Source organism: Vespa crabro, chromosome 2 (genome assembly GCF_910589235.1).
Source record: "Vespa crabro chromosome 2, iyVesCrab1.2, whole genome shotgun sequence".
NCBI lineage: Eukaryota > Metazoa > Arthropoda > Insecta > Hymenoptera > Vespidae > Vespa > Vespa crabro.
The window spans coordinates 2311265-2334403 of record NC_060956.1 but is presented as its reverse complement, the minus strand read 5'-3'; the positions used below and the strand labels follow the sequence as shown (position 1 = coordinate 2334403).

The window sequence follows — 23139 nt, the reverse complement described above, 5'->3', positions numbered from 1 at the left end:
GGAAATTAGTTTACCAAACAATATATATATATTTATTTATATACATATATTTCGTTCGAACAAATTCAAAAGCTTTCCCTCAATCATTTTTTCCTCATCTTCCTTTTCTTCATCTTAATCTTTATCTTTATCATTTTCTTTCTTTCCGTTTTTTTTTTCTTGTCTTTTCTCCTCCTCCTCCTTTCACCCTTTCACCCTTTTCTTCTTCTTTCTCTTCCTTCTTTGTTGTTCCTTCCTTTTTTTTTTTTTTTTATCCTCATTTTGTCCTATTTATTTATTTATTTTCTTTTTTAAATTTGATTTCTGGAAAATTGAATTTATTATATTATCAGAAGGATCGATTGATCACTCGATCTATCGTTCTAATCTATCATTAACGATCGTTCGTTCTTCGTTGCACACGGTAGCCGCAGAGTTAAAGATAATTTAAGGAAGAGATTAAAGGAAACTCGTGATAACCGTGAACGATCCGTGATCCATTGGAGCAAAGATGTCGCACGACAATTTAGGATTTACAGCGAGTACGGTGAGTTATAATGTGAACACATGAAAAAAGAAAGAATATATATATATATATGACTATAATATAAATAGTCATATATATATATATATATAGAAAAAAGTGGAAAAATATCTATCTCGGTTAAGATAATATCGACAATAAACATATCTTTTCCGTATTGTGTATATAATGTGTACGCATGTGTATACGTATGTATATATATATATATATATATATATATATATATATATACATACATACATATACATATATATATACATACGTATGTATATAATGTGTACGCATGTGTATACGTATGTATATATATATATATATATATATATATATATATATATATACACATACATACGTATACATATATATATATATACATACGTATGTATATATATATATATATATATATATATATATATATTTGTCTGTTATGTCCTTTAAATTGTGTTACGGTAAATTGTATATTGTAAAAACAAATTTCGTTTTTCCTTTGTCTTATGCGTCGATAATTACCAAACATAGATAATTTCAAAGTATTCCATTATGAAAAATAGTTTTTCTTCTTTCGAAAATTTATTTTCTTCTATTACAAAATTTTTTATTCTTTTTTTTTGTAGATTATTTAACTTTCGTAAATTCGAAAAATTCCGTTGTTAGGAAAAAAAAGAAAACAAAAGAAAACCATATCTTTATTGTAAAAAATGTAAATAACAATAGTCCACGAAAAAATGAGACCTTTTTTAAAAGCACTATAACAATTTAGAAAAATTTCAACGCGAATGGAATCTTTCAATTTTTATTTTTTTTCTCCTTCTCTTCGAATTATTTCATTTTATGAATATTCGAGGAACGAAAGGAAGGAATGTTTAAGCTCGAAAAATTGATTGAATCACTTTTGATAATATTATTATATTATTTCGCATAATTTATATCGTTGATTTTCGCGATAAAAAAAAAAGGAAAATTTGTATTCATTTCGAAAATGAATTTATTTCATCAATAATATATATTCACCTTTATTACATATAATATATTTATTAATTCAAAATTTTCTATGTATTTAAATGATCAATTTATCAATAATAATAATAATAATGATTAGTAAAAATTTTTGGTTGAAATAAGTATTGTACAGAAAATTATGGTTAAAAATATTATTTAAAAAAAAATTCTTTAGTGTCTTGTAATTGTTACGTTCATACAAACCACTTAGATAGCAAATTGCGATTGTTTATATCTTAGTATATGAATATGTATATATAATGGCCATATCTACTACGTTGTATATTTTTATTCATTTTAACGTCACAAGCGCGTGCCCACACGCCTTTTCTGTCTCTTCTCGAGCATATCCTTCATTCGTGTCCTTTAAATCTGAAAGAACATTGACCTACATCGACGAATATGTGTATACATGTGCTTCAATATAATATATTCTTTTTCCTTTCTCTCTTTCTATCTCTCTCAATCTCTCTCTCTCTCTCTCTCTCTCTCTCTCTCTCTCTCTCTCTCTCAATCTCTTTCTTCTTTGTATTAAAAAAAGGATCACATAATCATACTTTTTCGAATAAAAAAATTAAAGATACAGATTGTGGGAGAGAGATGTTATTTAAAGTTTTTGTTAACGATCGTTAAAATTATAAAGGAACATTTTTATTAGATTAAATATAAAACTCATTTCTCGATGGCGAAGGACAAATCGAACATTAACTCACAATCATTTAAATGTCCTTCTTTCGATTCCATCTTGGCAATGAGCTCATTGTAAAAACTCGATATATTAATCATCTGATCATGAGAGAAATGGAAACATAATTTATGGTAAAAGTAAACATATATACAATAGATGACTTTCACTTTTCGAGCTATCGACTTCATGCAATAAATCAATCGATTATGATCTCTCGTTAACGATATCAAAGTTGAAGTTAAACAAATTTTATGTTTTCCTCTTGTTTTTGATCGGATGATATTCTTCTTTTATAATGTATTCTCTGTATGTAAACGTCAACGATCATTCACGAGGATTAGGATTTAATAATTTGTTTTTTTCACACTACTTTCATATGACGACACACACATGACAGATATCAAATTTATTATTGTAAAAATATTTAAACATTTCTTTTTCCTTTTTTCTTTTTCTTTTTTCTTTTTTTTTTTTTTTCTTAAATTTTACTAACTATAAGCGATTTTAATCTATTTACTTTATAGATCCAAATGTGTTAAGTGAGTAACGTGTCGTAAAAAAAGATAGAATAAAAAGTAAACAATTTTGATCGATTAAACGGTAGTAAATTTTTCGTATTAAAAGGTAAAAAATGCTGTTCTTTTTTTTTCTTTTCTTTTTTCGTTTTTTGCCTACAAAAATTTCTATCAAATATTTTTACAGCGACGAACTGTATATTTAAGAGATTTTCTTCTTTCTCTTCATTTCAAAATTAATTAACACTCGAGAAATTATCAAGCGCGATTAATGATTTTGTAAGAATTAAACGCAATATTTTATAAAACGATTAGAATCATCAAAGATGATCATCGGCGATCGATATGAGATTATCTGTGGAATATTACTCTTCCGAATTAACGACGTATTCGGTTTAAACCAGTTTTGTAACGACGATTAAATATTTAAGTTCGTTAGATCCGAGCCAAGTCAATCACATTTCGAGCATACCTTTTTTCGAGCGTTCATTCATGTCATTTCTTTTTTTAAAATGGACCCATCGCCATTCGATACGATCGTATAGTCGTATTCGATCAAATGAGATAAATATTATAATTCAATCAATCAATTTAATTTCATATTCGATATTGCAGGGAGATGAATTTTCTTTTTTCTTTATGTTTCTTTTCTTTTTTTTTATTTTTATTTTCATTTTTTTTTTTTAATTTAATCGATAATCTCACGTAAGAGAGAGAAAGAGAGAGAGAGAGAGAGAGAGAGAGAGAGAGAGAGAGAGAGACAGACAGAGAGAGAAAATTGTAACGTAAGAATAATTTTTCGTTTAATATATTTTTTTTATTTCTTTCCATATAAATTCTTTGTATCGTATATACACACACACACATATATATATATATATATATATATGCATAAATCTTCACGGAAGAATTTCGATAAGGCATATTTCGACGATGATTAATGCATTTTTAATTTCATTAAACAAATGCCCTTTTAAATCTTCGCAAATGTTTCTACTTAAGAACATTTATTCTGACTCATTCACGTTACATACATTAATAATTTATTAACCGCATTGTATTTTTATTCATTTCTTTTTTTCTTTTTTTCTTTTTTTTTTCTGTTTTTTTTTTTTTTTTTTCTATTTTATCTTCCATCAACATCTTATTGTTTTTATCGGCAATTTATTAATTCAAAGAATTATCTTGTAATCAAACCATTTCGTCAAATCAGATCGGCTTATCTTAAAGGATAAAACTTCTCTTGTTCATAATAAAATGTTTATATATCGAAATATTTCAATTCGATTATTCGACTCATCGTCGTCGTGTTCGATCTCCTTTGACTTTCGTCTTATTCAGATCAACCACAATGATAACGATTACAATGGAATTAATATCGTATTCTTTCGTCGAACTTCGAAACTTCAAAAGAAGTTCCTCCGTGAATTTTCTTATCGTTACTTTTCGATTAATTTGCACAATGAGTCTTGAAAAAAAAAAAGAAAAAAAAAAAGAAAGAAAAGAAATACTAATTGATAACGAACAAGTATCGAACACATTTACATTTCTTATATACTTATATATATATTTTATATATATATATATATATATATATATATATATATATATATATATACGGCAAATAAGAGAGATTATTAAAAATTCATCAAATATATTATTTAATTGTGTTCTTTTAAAATTATTATCTGTTGTTGTGATTAATTGAACATTTATCGCCTGTTTCGTGAGGATTATACATTCAAATTGATAAGAGAAAAGTTGAAAAAACATAAGATCAGTTATCACATATAAAAATTCTATCTGATTATCATTATTATTATATTAGTATTATTTCGTATATTATTATTATTATTATTATTATTATTATTATTATTATTATGAGAACCACGTATTTCTATTTATCGGAGTAAATATGATATGATTGTAAAGAATTTCCTCAGGTATTTAGGTTATTCAAATAATTGAAGGAAACATTCTTATCGTAAAACATAATAAATGTCAATAGTAGGGAGCTGGAAAAAAAAATATATATATATATCAATAATTTTTAAACAAATATTTACATTTTCGATAGATTATTGCTGATAATGATGTACTTGGATAATCGAACAATTAAAATCAATTCTATCCTTATCGGAAAAGCGATAGACATTGCTTCAATTTTTCATAATCCATTAGAGATAATAAATGTTTGAAGAAATCTTTCTAATCGATCTATAGATCGCGATAGTTTATTACTTCGTATGCGATAACTATCATCAGATTTTATTACTATAATATTTATCGAAGTATCGTAGCAAGTCGCATTTAAAGTTCAAAGTTTAAAATCTAAAGAATTGAATTCCTTAAAGGATAACATTAAGACGAGTGTGTTATAAGTGATATGTTTGAAAGTTGATTGGTGAAAGAGATGTTTGAGGAAAACGAAAAAGAAGCATTTATTGAGTCCGACGTAAACGAAAAGATTTATTAATCAAGAATCCTGAAATATTTATTAATTGAATATTTTCTTAATTTAAAAGTTAATTAAAAAAAAAAATATATATATATATGTAATACTTATATATATATATTTTTTTTTTCTGTATGGATATACGGTATATATATTGTTCTATAGATACATTGATATGTACATATATGTATAATAGAAGAAACATGTTGGCTCTTTTATATTCCTAATCGTAAAAGAATTTTATTCGAACACTTTAAAAGTATATTTGCAATAACTCGAACAACACGTCATTCACGTATATCCATTATGTATTCATTCAATTTCTCTTGTAAACTTATCTTGTAACGAATTTACATACCCTTTCTCCCTCTTACCTCTTTACTTACTTCCCTCTCCAAAAAAAAAAAAAAAAAAAAAAAAAAAAGAAAAAAGAAGGAAAAGTCCATCTCTTACGACGACGGATACGTACGTGAAGATTCTCTTGGTTCACGCTTAATTAGGAGACTTCCGTTGGAAGAAAGCGTGTCACGAGTTTTAAACGAGTCTCTTCTCTTCTTCTTCTTCTTCTTCTTCGCGATTCTCGTATCTAATGCGAGCAAAAAAATAAGAGAGGGATAATGTTACACGCGCGGCTGCAGAGTAAATTAACGTCGTTTGTTTTTCGAGGAAACGAAATCGTACTTTGCGAAGGTGGTAGAAAAAAGAAGAAAAAAAAAAAGAAAAAAAGAAAATGTTAATCAACACGTTTGTTCATAATCTATCTGCATGAGTTCCGTTTTAACAAGCGGAATTATTGTATTTAACTTTCGACGTTCGACAAATCGCTTTCATTTTTATTTTTGTATAATTTTTACGCCGTAAATTCGAATTTGTCCTTTTCCATTTACCAGATAAATTTCAATTCAAAGAAATCTCTTTCTTTCGTGCGTCTACATTTTCCCTACGATCTTTTTCTTTTTTCTTTTTTTTTTGTTTCTTTTTTTTTTTTTTATTTTTTTCCTCTCTTTTTTTCTTTTTTCTTTTTTCTTTTTTTTTTTTTTTTTTTTTTTAATGCGATAAATATCAAGTAGAAAAATGATCTCTCAAAAAATTTCATAACAAATGAAATCATACGACGTTGTTAATGATTGGCTGATCGATTATCTTCGATTAAAAAAAAAAAAAAAAAAAGAAAAAAAAGAAAAATGTAAAAAAAATTTAAATCGTGCCGTTCAAAGGCGAAGGAGAATTATTCTAATCAACGAAATACATTTGTATTTTCTTGCATGGATTTTCTTTCTTTTAATAAACGGAATTCATTTTTATCTCTTTTCGACATTGGACATTGTCTTATTTTCTTTTCACGATAATTTTCATCGGCATCGCTGAATTGATCATTTTTTTATTCCACGAAAAATTCCGAACAAAATTCTTACCTACATCTAATTATTTAATTTATATTAGATAATAAATATATTTAACTTGTAATCTTTTTGTATAAGATTTATATTTATGAAGATTAAATAATTAGGCATGATGATGACGTTAGGCAGACGACGTACGGTGAGAAATTGATTTTTTAATTAATCATAAATAATTTATTAACAAATAAGTTAGTATTAATACGAGAGAATTAGAACGTTCCTAATCAATTATCTTTGATACATGAAGGGAAAAGAAAGAGAAAGAGAGAGAGAGAGAGAGAGAGAGAGAGAGAGAGAGAGAGAGAGAGAGAGAGAGAGAGAGAGAGAGAGAGAGAGATAATATTCCATTCGGTAAATTTCCGATTGGTTGAAAACAAACTAGAGTATCTACTCTTTCGTTGATCCACAATGACTCATCTTTAGAAGTTAGATAATTAAACGCGTCTAAAGCGTTTATATCGATCTCTATGATCAATTAACAACCGTACATGTAAGTATATATGTATGATCGTATGTAGTACAATCTCGATTGAAAACTCGTGATATCGTTTTAAAATGATCGTCGTAATAAGATTTGAACATGATATTATTTTCAAGATTTTGATAGACAAAATTTTTGAGATTAAAAAACTGTGCTAAGTCAGATGTGTGCCATTTTAATCGTATCGATCGATATTAAGATTTTACTTTTTTTTTTTTTTAATTAAATTCGTAAATACAATCACATTGTAATCGCGTTTTACATGAAACGATTCCAATCGTATATACGTATACACACACACACACACAACACACACATATACGCACGTATACATACACGTTATTGATATATAAGTTCGTTTGTAACTAGCTAGCAATGTTCTTTATTTATACCAGCTTTTGGCCAAGAACTTGGACTTGCACGAGAATATTTCAACATCTTCTTATCTCGCTAGTATAAACCTAAATAGCATTAAGCGACGAAAAAACGTTCATAACGAATCCAATGAGAAAGAGAAAATTGTATCAACAGGTGTTAATGCTCAATGACAACAATATGTTTATCATTATTCTACTTTGATATGTTAGATGACCTTATCGTAATTATGTTTTTATTACGGGTGTTCTCATTAAAATGACACGTGAAGTTTATCAAAGAGATATGTCAACTTTTCATTCGAACAAAATTGATATGTACAATACATACATACATGTATACATACATATATATATATATATATACATATATGTTATTGTTTTATCGTTATTGATTTTACTATTATATTCTTGAAGATTATCGTTATCTATTCCTTTAAATGTTATAATTCAGATGTGACGATACATATGAATATATACATTCTGCCACTGAATGAAAATACACATGAGCATATATCCTATACTGCATTACGTTATACATTAACGAACGTGCATATATATATGTATATATATATATATATATATATATATATATATATATATATATATATATATATATATATCATTGTGCACTACAGAAAATAGTTCTCTCATAGGACAACGTTTCAACGTAATAACCGATCATAAAGAGTATCGCGTAATATAATAATTGATTTAAAGGACATAAAATTTGAAACAAAGGCTATCACAATGTTACATTATTTAATGTATTAAAAACCAAACTTTATAATAAACTGCGAACTTTGCCTCTCGTCTCTCGCCAATAATTCGTACGAGCTACGTTCAAGGATAGAATTAGAAAGAGAGAGAAAGAGAGAGAGAGAGAGAGAGAGAGAGAGAGAGAGAGAGAAACATAATCATTTATTTGTAAACGAAACACGGTAATATCGTAACGTGATAATATATTAACATTGATAAACGTTCAAGAATAAAAAACAAAATAAATTAATTAAAAAAAAAAAGATGAAAAAGAGTGGGGATAAGGTACAATTAGGCTTCTACGAAATAACTTGTCAAACTTCCGTTTTATTTTACGAACAAATTTAATTCATTGGCAATTGCTAAGCATTTTTTTTATCTTTTACCTTTTCGTTATACAACTTGCTTTTCTTTTTTCGTTCGTCCTTGGCCAAGATAATTCTCCAAGGCCGTCGATTATTCGTCTATCTCTCTTTTGTCTTTTTCTAAGTTAGTTACTTCTCTCTCTCTCTCTTTTGTCTCTTTTTCTTTTTCTTTTTTTTTTTTTAATAAATTTTTAAATTCATAAAAACATGTCGTTTTACTGATTTACGTATTGTCGTAGAATAAATTGCTTTTTCTAAGTTATATATCTTAAAGACGAATCAAATGTGTCTCTGTTCGTTAATACGTTAATTGAATTAACAAAGATAACAATCGAGAGATCTTCGTATACTTGTTGTTCTTTTTTTTTTTTTTTTGTTTTCTATTTTTCATTGTAATAACGTAAATATATTGAAATAAATGAGAAAAAGAAAACGAAGAAGACGTAAATTTTTGTTATAATTAGTGAAACACGCGCGTGTTATTCGTCCTAAATATAATCGTGTAAGTAAAAAAAAAAAAAAAAAAAAAAAAAAAAATAAAAAAAGAAAGAAAAAAGAAAGAAAAAAAGGAAAAGGAAAAAAAAATATAAGCGAGTGGCATTTAAGATTGATGTTAATTAAATTTATCGTTACATAGGTACATGGATCTATTTAACGTTATAGTTACGAAATAAATTAGACTAATTAACGAGAATATGTTAGGGCCAATTGATAATTGTCGATTTGCGATAATGTTAATTAGATTATTTCCGAGCAATGAACATGAGAATCTTATTATTTCTTTTTTTTCTTTTTCTTTAGTTTTTTTTTTATTTTTTTTAATTTTGTTTTCATCTTTGCCTACGTCTCATCGTAATCTCAAAATCAAATCTTTCCATTTGAGACATGAGATCTCGCAAGATCTCTCGATCACGATCGAGACCATTATCGTGATATATTATTGGATCTACTAGAGCAGATGTGTCGATTCTCTATTATTACATACACGGATCTACAGTATCTACATACATACATACATACATACATACATACATACATACATACATGCATACATACATACATGCATACATACATACATACATACATACATACATACATATATATATATATATATGTATATATGTATATAAATACATACATTCATGTATATATACTTCGGTCATAACTTATACTCACATAATAAATTCCACGAGTAAAATCGTAACACTCTTCTGACGGCGATTCTTCTCGTTATCGTCTTCATTGTCGGATCGTTGTAAATCTTCCGTTACGATCGTTACGCAACTATTAGCGCTTATGTTAAAGGCTGTTTTATGAGAAATAAGAGAAAAAGAGAGAGAAAGAAAGAGAGAGAGAGAGAGAGAGAGAGAGGGAGAGAATTAGATACAAAGATAGAAAACGATTATTTACATACATTCAGCGAATCATTTTTTCTCTCGCCTATTAACCATAATATATATATATATATATATATATATATATATATATATACATATATATATATATAAAATGTGTATTTACATACGTAAATATATGAACGTGTGTACATTACTGAAACAAAAAGCGGAAAAAGTAATTCTAAAAGAAGATAATAAAAGAGATTAAAAAGGAACAAAAAGGAAAAAAAAACAATAAAAATCGAGAAGAAAAACAATAAAAAAAAGAAAGATCGATGAGGATAAGAATCGATAATATATCCTCGTAAGTTCATTGGTATTCGAAAGGAACCGGATTGTCAAGTAGATACGTTAGTTCTTGATCAGACAAGCTTACAGGAAAACCACAAACTCACGTGATTCTTTGTAAGCGTACGTACCTCGAATATACTTTAGACTTTTGTCTTTTTATTTATTTTATCATCATTATCATCATCATCATCATTATTATTATAATAATTATTATTATCATTATTATAGTTATAATATTAATAATAATGTATTATTATTATTATGATAATGATTATTATTATTGGTTTCGTGCATTAAACGTAAACGGTGAAACAATATTTGATCGTTTAGTTTTTACCAAATGTAAACGAATTGAATTAGAAAATTATCTTTTTCTTTCTTTTTTTAATAAAAGGTATGCTACGATTAGATCCTTTTGAAATATGAGAGACGGCCTTTCGTTGAACACACATTATTCGACGATATTTCACGCTCGTAATTCAAACAAGCCGTGATAAATAAACATGCAGTAAACGGAGGAAAATGTCCGCTCGGTTCACGTTCACACCTTTAACAATTTTTCAAGTTAATAGGAATATTTATGACATTTTCTTTGCCACATTCGATCGATCCAGCAATTACGATTCTTTCGTAATCGATTTCTACGCTGTCCTTCGATTATAAATTCGATTCTTGGTATAACCATTGGAAATTATTTACAGGCTCGAAGGAAAGATATTTATTACGATAGTTACGTTTTTTAAATGATTTAATGTGAAATTTATCTGTGTAAACGAAAGAAATATATATAAGACAAACAAAATGTTCTTAGTTGGGCCAAAAACTTTTTATCCAATTTGTCAATATCAATTATCTAACAATTTCTTTCGAGAGACTTTTCGTACTTATAATTCGGCTTGTAGTTTTACAATTTGAAAAAAAAAAATAAATAAAAAAGAAAGAAAAATTGCAAAAAAATAGTAATCAGCCTGAAAGATTATAAGGAAGAGCAATTGATTTTTAAAATCACTTTAGGATTTTTTTAACCCTTCTGGTAACTTTTAATTTACCCATATATATATATATATATATATATATATATACACATATACATATTATATTTTAAGTATTGATATTAAATATATTAAATGTTTTATTATCGTTTTATTTTTTCTTCTTTTACGATGGAAACTTTTCTTTTTTCTGATGATGTAAAACGGATAAATCAAGACTTTGATGTATCTTTTGTTCCTCAGAAAATTCATACATATACGAATGTATGTATGTATGTATGTATGTATGTATGTATGTATGTATGTATGTATATATGTACAATATGTATGTATGTAGGTAAAAATACTTATATATGTACCAAGTTGAAAATTGAATTTTAGATCAATAAAGATCTACGTAGTGGTATAAATTGAGACAAATCATGAGAGATTTTGACGGATTAATAAAACGAGCCTCTCTTTCGCGATAAGATTGTTGAATGATTTGTTATACTACTCGATTTAAAGCTGAATGTATCGCAAAAAAAAAAAAAACAAAGATATACATACATATGTCGAAAAATGTCAAACTAATCAGATAAAATGTTTTTCTTTTCTCTTTTTTTTTTTTCTTTTTTGTTTTTTTTCTCTTTTAAATAAATCAACGGTCTCATGATTCTTTATCCCTTTTTTTTCTTCTTCATTTTTTCAGGATGCTTTGGAGCCGAAAGGATGGCACTCAAATTCCATACCGATGCAACATAAGTATGTACACATTTTAAAAATAAATCATTATTCCTTCAAGGAAAACCAGTGACATATATATATATATATATACAAAATATTTTTTAACGTTTTCTTTTTTTCATTCTTATATTATATTTCCTTTTTTTTTCATTTTTCATTTTTCTTTTCCTATTTATTTATTTATTTATTTTTTTTTATTTTTTATTTTTTTTTTCTTTAACAGAAACCCACAAAAGAATAACCGGTCGAGTATTTATACGTTGGAGCTCGAAGAAAAGAAGAAAGGTATACAAGAATACGACGATGATTATGAACCATACGACCATAGAACGGTGGCACATCCGACCACGTTAGTATCATACTAATTTATAACTTTTATGTAATTTGATAAAGACATTATATGTCTCTATGTAAATTAACAAATTATTTCACTTTATTTCGAGACTTTTGTTTCTCTATTTTTTCCTTTTTTCTTTTTTTTTTTTTCGTCTACTATTCCTTTTTTTGACGATATTATTATAACATATTGTTTCTTTCAATATGTAATACATATTCATGTTCGTGTTATGTTTACATTGTTCGTTGTTATAGTTTAGAAAAGAATTTTATGAACATAATAAAAAGTTTCTAAATGAATGATAGATCGTTAGATTAGTATAATCTATCTATTTTATACTCTTTGAATATTAAATATATTTCTTATGTTAATATCTTGTAACGTTTGGACAATTATATAAATAAATAAATTTCTTAGATTCGATTGAAGATATATTTTGAATGTTTATTTTTAAAAAACATATGTACGTATTTATATGGGAGAATGTCCCATTGAATTCATTTAATTTAATTCCATTTTGTTCGTTTGTTATTTTCTTTCTTTAATTTTATTCATACATATTTAAAATTGTAATCATTCATGGATCCTTTTCAGCTATCATAAAGAACATTGGAAATATATACTTTAGATATTCGTTAGATTTGCATTTATATATATATATATACAATTCTTGTTACGCTTAAAATATGGATTTCCATTATTAAAAAAAAAAAAAAAAAAAAAAAAAAAAGAAAAAAAATAAAAAAAAATTGTTACAACTCACAATTATATTTTTCGAAACGTAATACTCGTAATCTTAATAACTTTTATTTGAAATTTTTATTTCTTTATAAAATTAAGAGGATCGATTATATTAGTCCATATCGTTTAAAATGCGACAATAGTTTCTATATCACGGATTTTTTTCTATTTAATAAATACGATTATTATATTTATATTTTCAGAAATGTGGAGACTTTATTCCATCTATTAAAAGGTAGCTTAGGTACTGGTATTCTTGCAATGCCAATGGCCTTTCACAATTCGGGATACGTGTTAGGCATGATCGCTACAATAATTATAGGTCTACTTTGTACATATTGCATGCGAATACTCGTTACTTCGATGTATGATCTGTGTAAAAGAAAAAAAGTAGGATCCATGACTTATCCAGCGACCATTGAAGCTGCACTTGAGGAAGGTCCGGTATGTTTGAGGCGGTTTTCGAAATCATCGATGTAAGTAATATTGATCTTTATTATTATAATGCGATTATTATATTTATATACATCGATCGATGTCGATTATAAATTATTTTTCTAATATATTGTTGATATATTATTAATATATATATATATAATTATAAATATATAATATAAATATATAAATAAATAAATATATATATATATAATATTTTGGACATTATTTGCATATATTTTTGTTTATGTATAATATATATTGAATATATTTAATTAATATGTATTATATATTATATATTATATATTATATTATTTATATATTTCATATATAAATATATATATGAAAATATTTAACAAATTTTATTTTTTCTCTCTCTCTCTATTTTACATATAAATATATATATATATATATATATAAATAAAAAAAATAAAAATAATAAATATATATATATATATAAAAATAATAGTTTCTTCTTTTTTTTTGTTTTTACAGACACGTAACAAACACTTTCCTTCTGATTTATCAACTGGGCAGCTGTTGTGTCTACGTCGTGTTCATTGCAAATAATTTAAAAAGGGTTAGTAATAAGATTATTTTCTCAAATATTGTTATCGTTATAATATTTTATAAAAGATTCAACGTTGAAAATACGTACATATTTATATTCTCGAACTTATATATTCGAATGTTCCCGTCGATTAATATCGCCGGTAGAGAAAAGGACCAATCTAGGTCAGGGAAACAAACTTCAAGAATGGTATTGCGGATTAGACGTACGTTTTACGTAATTAATACTTATACGTATGAGTCAAGGTGATAGAATTTTCAAATGGGAACCTTTCAATTTTTCAAATTACGATAACCAAATATGGATGCAATCAAAATAATAATTCGATTCGAGGGACTAATGAAATCAACATTTTTCTTGCGTTAGTATTAATTGCATTAGCAAAAAGAGAATGTATGAGTTCAAGAACGTTACAGAAATCGATTACTTAATCGAGACACTAACTCACGTTAGTTCTATTTTTTAAATAACTTCGAAATAGTAAATTGAAAAGATTTTAAATGATTTTCTTTTCTCTCTTTTTTTTTTGTTTTTTGTTTTTTTTTTTTTTTTTTCCTTTTTTCTCAACCTTCGTTCAGTTAAATTTTTATACGTGTACAATATAACAAATCCTTTTCGATACGATCTATTTAACGAACAATGGGTTAGTTTTGTTCGTGCTACGGTTAAATGTAACATGCCATAAGTAGATAGGTGATATACGTAATATAATGGTACTATAGTTATCGTGCCGTTACGACACTAGTTATTACGACAAGTGAATAGAGAGCTTGCGGAAGGCAATGTGCTTGTCGCGTAAACCAGAATCTCGTCTCTCTTTAGTTGATTATACGTGATAAAACACGTGTATCCGTATAAGGAGAAGCGAGGGAAGGGGAGTGGAGAGGAATAGATACATAGATATATACATACATGGACATAAAGACACATAACCATTTACATTATCCCCGGTATCGATGATAAAAATCTAAAAGGGAATTGATTTTATACAAAAATAATAAGAAATATAGAAAGAAAAAAAAAGAATCTATTTCATTCGTGGAATTCGTTTTCGAAAATTTTTAACTTTAACTATTTTGCATTTAATTATATTTTGATTGAATATTAATCTCTGTATAGATCGCATAATTGTTTATAAATGAGATATATAATAAATAAAAAAATTAATATTATGTATGAATATTATGTATGAATATGTACTATGTATATGACATAGGACATATTCATTCATATGTTATACCATATACATACGTATGTATATACGTATGTATGTATGTATGTATGTATGTATGTATGTATGTATGTATGTATGTATGTATTTATTTCGTATATGATAGACCAATTAATGTTGCGACAGATTCGTAAAAAATTTTTCTTCACTTTTTCTTCGTTCCTCGTTCTTCGCATTTTTCCCTTAATTTCCCTTCATTTTTTTACTCGCGAAAGTTTTTGATATCGGGTTAATGCACCTGCAATTGATACGCATGTACTCCAACGGGCATCGGTATGCCCCTCACTCGGTTGTGTAACGTCCGTCGATCGGATCGTGGAAATATCTCTAACGTAACCTATTCCAAAGCCACGTACACGTTATCGTTTAAACGAGGAGATTAAGAAGAGAGTGAAAAAGAAAAAAAAAAAAAAAGAAAAAAAAAAACAAAGATTCGTCTCTCAGATTAAACGAGATTCATGATTTAATATATAATTTTACGTAATAAAATTCACGAACAATATAAGATATATTTTATATCTTAATATAAAGTCGCGATTAACAATTTACTTACAAATGCCATTTTATTTACTTATTTCTTTCTCTTTTACCTTTTATTTTACCTTCTTTCTCCATGTCACTTGTATCATTCTTATTATCGGACGTAATTGAAAATATTCTTTTTCTTTTTCTCTTTTTCTTTTTTAATTATACGCACGTATACATTTTTTTTTGTTCTTTTTTTTTTTTTGTTTTTAATATAACGTCAGTTAATCGCAACAACGCTCTTTTGGATATTTAAGATATTATTATTACTTCTTTCTTTTTTTCTTTTTTCTTTTTTTCCTTTTTTGGATTTTAATAAGTCATTCTCTCCCGTTTCTAGATCAGATCTAATTCCATTGTAAATTTCATCTAAGTATTTGCATACAAGTAGGATCGAGAAATAAATCAAGATAAAAGAATTGGCGCATGTATTAGGGCGTATTCTCTCATATCGCGAGAATTTAATCTCAGAGGACTTATAACATTGTAAACAATTGCAAACTAAAAATATTATCTTAAGTGTTAAAGAACAGACTATTCTTTGCACAATGTATCTATTATATATTTTCTCACGTTTATTCATAGTCTATGAATTTCGTCGATTAATATCGTTGCACATACTTACATTGGTTTTCTATTGAAAAATAATATTCATATCATCGAGATTTTATTATTTTCAAGAAATTTTTTTCTTCAATATGTTATCAAAAAGAGAGAGATAGATAGAGATAGAGAGAGAGAGAGAGAGAGAGAGAGAGAGTGAGAGAGAAAGCTATATAATTGATTTTTTTTTATCTTATTTTTTTATCATTATTTTAATCTTAATAGGATTAAGAATATTATATAATTAAAATATTAATCTTAATAATATTAAAATTGAAATAATATAATATAATATAATATAATATAATTAAAATCTTAAATCTTAATATTATTTCATTTTAATAATCTTAATTAATTGTCAATTATTTAAACACAGTTTACGTTTTAATGATTAATAGACATTAATTACGAATAGTTTTTAAACGTCGTTTAAACAGGTTGCATACATTCGCGATGAGTTTAACATTCTTTACATAATAGTTTAATATACAGATATACATGTGCGTTAAAAAGGCACACCTGATTATAAATTAAAAACGGCCAAATCCAAACGATATTTGCCTTTGAGGTTGTACCAATTGTTTAGAGTTTAGACGATAGGCAATATCAATTGGAGACATTGTGAATCAACGAATGTTAATCGTTTCTTTTCCAAGAAGCATAAACGAATGAAAATATATGTAGATACGTATGCATAAAAGAAGAAGAAGTAGAAGAAGAAGAAGAAGTAAAAGAAGAAGAAGATGTATTACGAATTTAAAACTTGTTTTATGATGAAACATTCATCGAATTTCATTTCAATATTAATGAATGGGATCTATTAGATCTACGCATATGAGATTCTAATAGTTCTTTTATTTTCTTCTTTCTTTTCTTTTCTTTTTCTTTTTTTTTTCTTCTCCTTTTAGACATTTCTTTCATGTCTCATTTTATAATGACACACAACACACACACACACACACACACACACACACACACATATATATATATATATATATGTATAAAGTATGACGATTTTATAAAGATATCATTGTTTTTTAATTCGCTATAATTTTTAAAACTTACGAGGATGATCTTTGATACAAGATCATATAAGATAATAAAAGTTAATTGCGCGCGAGAGGATCATCGTGTTTGAAATTTAAAAATATTTTTATATCATAAAAAAATTTTTATATGCATAAAGGAATTTTATTATTATTATTATTATTATTATTCTTTTCTTTTTTCTTTCTTTTTGGATATATACGTTCGAGAAAGGAAACTGTAAAAAAAAACGAAGTGTATGATAATACTCTACAATTACTTCTCTTTCTTTTTTTCTTCTGTTCTTTTTTTTTTTGTTTCGTCTCATATATATATATATATATATATATATATATATATATATATATATATATATATTTTTCCCTCTCGAGAGGAAAGTGCTAGTAAAGAAGGAAATCGTAAAACGATTTAGTATATAAAGAAATTTCAATCTTACGATCGTTAGAGCGAATTTATTCGAGTGTTAAAAAACAAACAAATAAAAAAAAAAAAAAAAAAAAAAAAAAAGAAACAACAAAAAAAGAAAATAAGAAAAAGAAAGAAGGAAATGAAGAAAGAAAGGAAGAAAGATAGATAGAGTGATAATTAAAAAAAGACTTCTCTTTGATATTTTTAATTTCGAATTATTTATTCATCGTGCTCGTAATCGTAATCAATGATTTACGAGAAACGACAAGACAGAAGATTTGATACGAATGAAAAGGAAAAATATCGAAATAATTAATAAAAAGCCGTCTTTAGAATCGATTAATAAGATATTAACGTTTCATCGTATGTTATTTAAATCCGCACATTTTTTTTCTTTTCTTTTCTTTTTCTTTCTTTTTTGTTTAGTTTGTTTTACATATTCCCATTGAATCACATTGTTAGTTCAATCAACGATCTTTCGTAATGCAATTTGTTCTAATGTAAATTACGTAGACGGTACGCAGAGAAAAAATGAAATGCGTGAATAGATCATTAAAATTGAATTTAAAATTTTCAAAATCATTCATATTTAAAAAAAATTCATATTCTAATAAGATCGAATGAAGATTGAAATTTATATTTTCAAATGAGGAATGAAAAGGAAATGAAAGAAACAAATTAGAAGATACAATTAGGATATAATATGTATGTACGTATGTATATAATAATATTATATATCAATTAAGAAATGTGTTATCCTTGTATCATGGTGTTATGTAATATGAAGGTTAGATGCGTCGATGAGAAATATTATATGTCAAATGCGTATGAGCTTATTTCCGCTTGACCTTGAATACAAGAAAACACATGGACATCTATTCCCGAACACTGACATTTGACTTTTAACGATACGACGTTATCGAATTTATCGTAATTTTCAATCGGCATTTTATTAATCCTCTTTTTCCTTTTCTTTCTTTTTATCTTTCTGTTCTTTTTTTTTTTCTTTTTTTTTTTTCTTTTTTTTTCTTTTCTTTCTTTTTTTTTTACGTAAATCCAAGCATTGGTAGGGAGGGAAAAGAAAATAGAAAGAAAGAAAAGAGACAGAGAGATATAGAGAGAGAAAGGGAGAGGGAGAACTTATCGTTGATTTACTTGGCGAACACGTAGTCATTTACTTTCTCTTTGAGAAATTATACGATAGATTGCTAACCGTGACGACTTTAGTTTCATTCATATTATTTATTTCTCTCTCTCTCTCTCTCTCTCTCTTTCTCTCATTGTCTGTCTGTCTCTTTCCACTCATTTTTTTTCTCCTTTGAACATGAATGCAATCATCTATGAACGTTTACTACTGTTAGATATACGTATGTACGTACATATATATGTACATATATATCCGTTCATGTATGTATGTATGTACGTATGTATATATATATATATATATATATATATATATATATATATATATGTGAGTTAGAGCAACGAGCAATTTCCACAGAATTTCCACACAATTTCCACATCCGACAGTAATTATCCAGTACTCGGGACAACGTGGCAAGCGTAAAGAGAAGGCCACCGCAATCGATTACGGTTGATTATAGTACTCGATGACTGTTAAAATGATTCTTCGAAAGTATGGAATCCGATAAATGTTTTATCTAAATGGAATTAATTGTTTCTTTATAATATTTTTTCTTTTCTTTTCTTGTTTGTTTTCTCTTCTTTCTTTCTTTCTTTTTTTTTTTTTTCTTTTTCCCCCATTCTTCTTTACTTTCAATATTCTTTACATTCGCCGATATGAATTTGTGACGAATAAAAAATTGTCCGATTAAAAATTTGTTCCATCCGAAGATACAAAATTTTTATACGATTACTTATAAAATATATATATTGTAATCCTTTTTTTTTTTTTAATCACTATAAATTCGATCATTCAAATATCTAATGGCAATTAAATCATTAATTGCGTATAAAAGATTTGCAATTTAAATGAATGTTGTTATCGTTATCGTTATCGTTATCGCATTAATAACAGTGTCGTATTAATATTCGACGAATTATTTGATCTAATATATATATATATATATATATATATATATATATATATATATATATATATATCTTAATTCGAACGATAATATTCGGGAGTTAAATTCATAAATTATTTCGATCACTTGAATAAATAATATTTTAAAGATATTTGAATTCGTTCGTATGTATTTTGTAATAGATCATGTTGTTATCTTCAAATTCTCACGTGCATTATATAAATAAACAATTATGAGTAGCATACGATCGAATGCATTTAAAGTGAATCTAATCATTTAATAGGTTCGTCATTCCGGTCAAAGTCACCTACACGTACCTGTGATTATGTACTTATGATAATTTGCTTTTGTCTTTTCGCGGAATTGTATTTTTATTTTCCCTGATATCGTAAAATATTTTTTCTTTTTTCCTTTTTGTTTTTTCCAGAATCTTAGAAATAAGAAAATGACGCTTACTTATTTTTCTCCTTTTTTTTTTCTGTTTTTCTCATTTAGGCATTCGACAGTTTTCTTCCCGATCACGTCAAGATTTATATGACCGATAAAATATACATGGTACTTATACTGTTGCCATTGATATTTATCAATTGGATTAAAAATTTAAAATTTTTGGTACCCTGTTCGAAAGTTGCCACTGTCGCAACATTCGTCAGTTTTAGTATCATACTGTATTACATATTTAAGGATCCTTTATCCTTTGACGATCGTGAACCAATTGGAAAGATCGAAAATTTTCCACTTTACTTTGGCACTGTATTATTTGCTCTCGAAGCTATAGGCGTGGTGAGTTATTTATTTAATCACGTTGCTGTATGATTTTTAATTTTTTTTTTTCTTTTCTTCTCTTTCTTTTTTTTTTTTTGACTCAAAGAAATAATAAAAAAGAAAAAAAGGAAATAATAAGAATTATAATAGATAGATAAATAAATAAATAAATTAATTAATTAATTAATTGATTAATTATACAGATAATGCCATTGGAGAACGAGATGAAGACGCCTAGACATTTTGCAGCTCCATGTGGTATTTTAAATGTTGGTATGGGCACCATCGTCATTTTATACGCCGGAATGGGATTTTGTGGATACATACGTTATGGTAGCGACATCAAAGGCAGCATCACCTTGAATCTTTCGTCTACGGAGGCATTAGCAAAAATTGTACAACTTCTTCTTGCATTGGCCATTTATTTCACCCAACCGATTCAATGTTATGTCGCGATCGATATAGTATGGAACGAGTATCTTAGTTCACGTTTAGAAAAAAATTCATACAGAAAGTTATGGGAATATCTTGTCAGGACTGGCCTTGTACTCATCACAGGTAAATTATGTACACACACACATATATATATATATACATATTTGATTAATGATTATCAATAATAAAATTGATAATGAATGGAAGAAAGTTTTCTTTTTCTTTTTTTCTTTTTTTTTTAAATATGAATTAATTTAATAAGCAAATAAAAAGAAAAAAAGGAAAAAAATAGAAAAGTATATTCAATATGTAATAACTTTTTAAAAATTATTATATATTATATTATATATATATATATATATATATAAAATGATTATATTATTATTATTTCTTTTTCTTTTTTTTTTTTTTTTTTTTACTTTTTAGCTCTACTGGCCATCGCAGTCCCAAGCTTAGAATATTTTATATCGCTATTCGGTGCCCTGTGTCTCTCAGCTCTTGGTTTAGGATTTCCTGCGATCATTCAACTCTGTACATGTTGGAAGGATGCCGATCGATCGACCAAGGCGTTCATGCTTATAAAAAATTTAATCATTGTTGCGATCGGAGTTATTGGTTTGGTCGTTGGAACTTACATGAGTTTACGAGAGATCTTCGAGAAGGTCATATTGAAGAGCACAAATTGATCGATCGATGATTAAGGGAGAAAAAGAAACAAAATAAAAAAAATAACAAGAAAAGAGAATAATTATTCATGAATGAAATTTGACTAGTGAGAGTATAACCGGAATGCTCTCAGTCACGGAGATAGTAACCGGGAATAAAATTGTGATATATATAATATATGTATGTATTTGTACAATCAAGAGGTTCGAATATGTATAATAATATTTTTTCCGTCGTACAGGGATAAAACTAAAATTAACAACTACGTCGTAATATAGAATTTATGAAATTGATCATCGACCTGGACGGCAACAAGATAATTCGATACCCTCGAGAATCTTGGTGCGAGATTAACGATCTTATTATATCTTATTTTTAAAATAATAATAACGATAATAATATTAATAATAATAATAATAATGCGCCGATTGAATCGTGCCGTCGACTACCGAATAGTATCTTTCTTTCTTTCTTTTTTTTTCTCTTTTCGTTTTCCTTTTTGTTCTTTCTTTTTTTTTATTTTTCGATGAAAGCGAGTAAATCAACAAAAACAAAAAAACATAAAGAAAAAGGAAAGAAGAAGAAAATAAATAACACGAGGAATGAAGTTCCCGAAATGCGTCCTATTATTGATGTACATATGTCACTTATACGTGACCAATCGTAAAAAATCTTACACTATGAAGTCGTCGACGAATTATATATATATATATAATATATGTGACAAAGAAAAGAAATAATTCATACTGAGTCGATCGTTTTGATAAAATCTCTGTACATATATCTATTTGTCTCTCTCTCTCTCTCTCTGTATTTCTCTTTTTTCTCTCTCTCTCTCTCTCTCTCTCTATCTCTCTTTCTTTACTACATATGTATATCGAATTTGAGCGATTCTTAGCTCGATCGTGTACGTTGTACGTAAATTTTTTTCTGTTCTTTTTCTGTTTTTTTTTTTTTTGTTTTTTTTTTTTTTTTTTTTTATACTATACTATACTATACTATATTTAATTAATTAACGTAATATCTATGTCACGCTGTGATAACGAACGAGAAAGAAACAATTAAATTATATATATATATATATGTACATACACACATACATAAACACGTACATACGGAGCGTACATACGAACACGCACAAGCACACGCACATACAGGTTTATTTTACGATTCATAGAATCGAACTGATTTTTTAAACGATCAATTATAATCCGATGTGTATAATGTGAGTCGTACGATATTGATAATGTTATAATATATTAGAATTCATTGTGTATATTGTTAATTAAATATGTTTCGAATAAATGGAAAAAAAAAAATAAAAGAAAAAGTAAGAAATAAGAAAAGGGAATTTGGAAT

At 26.6% G+C, this 23139-nt stretch overlaps 1 protein-coding gene across 6 annotated transcripts; it reads left to right on the top strand.

The window, feature by feature from the left end:
• The first annotated feature begins 228 nt into the window (after positions 1-228).
• LOC124422307 (proton-coupled amino acid transporter-like protein CG1139) lies at positions 229-22768 on the top strand. 6 transcript variants are annotated; one of them, XM_046958593.1, is made up of 9 exons: positions 4958-5177; positions 6688-6719; positions 11931-11983; positions 12189-12314; positions 13247-13519; positions 13974-14058; positions 20410-20697; positions 20883-21237; positions 21541-22768. In XM_046958593.1, the coding sequence occupies exons 2-9, from the start codon at positions 6690-6692 to the stop codon at positions 21798-21800; spliced, it is 1470 nt and encodes a 489-aa protein (XP_046814549.1). In that variant the 5' UTR covers positions 4958-5177; positions 6688-6689; the 3' UTR covers positions 21801-22768. The 6 variants fall into 6 exon arrangements, with proteins under 6 accessions (XP_046814547.1, XP_046814549.1, XP_046814548.1 ...); XM_046958592.1 differs by having other exon boundaries at positions 6659-6719; XM_046958591.1 differs by lacking the exons at positions 4958-5177; positions 6688-6719 and adding an exon at positions 229-526.
• Positions 22769-23139: the final 371 nt, after the last annotated feature.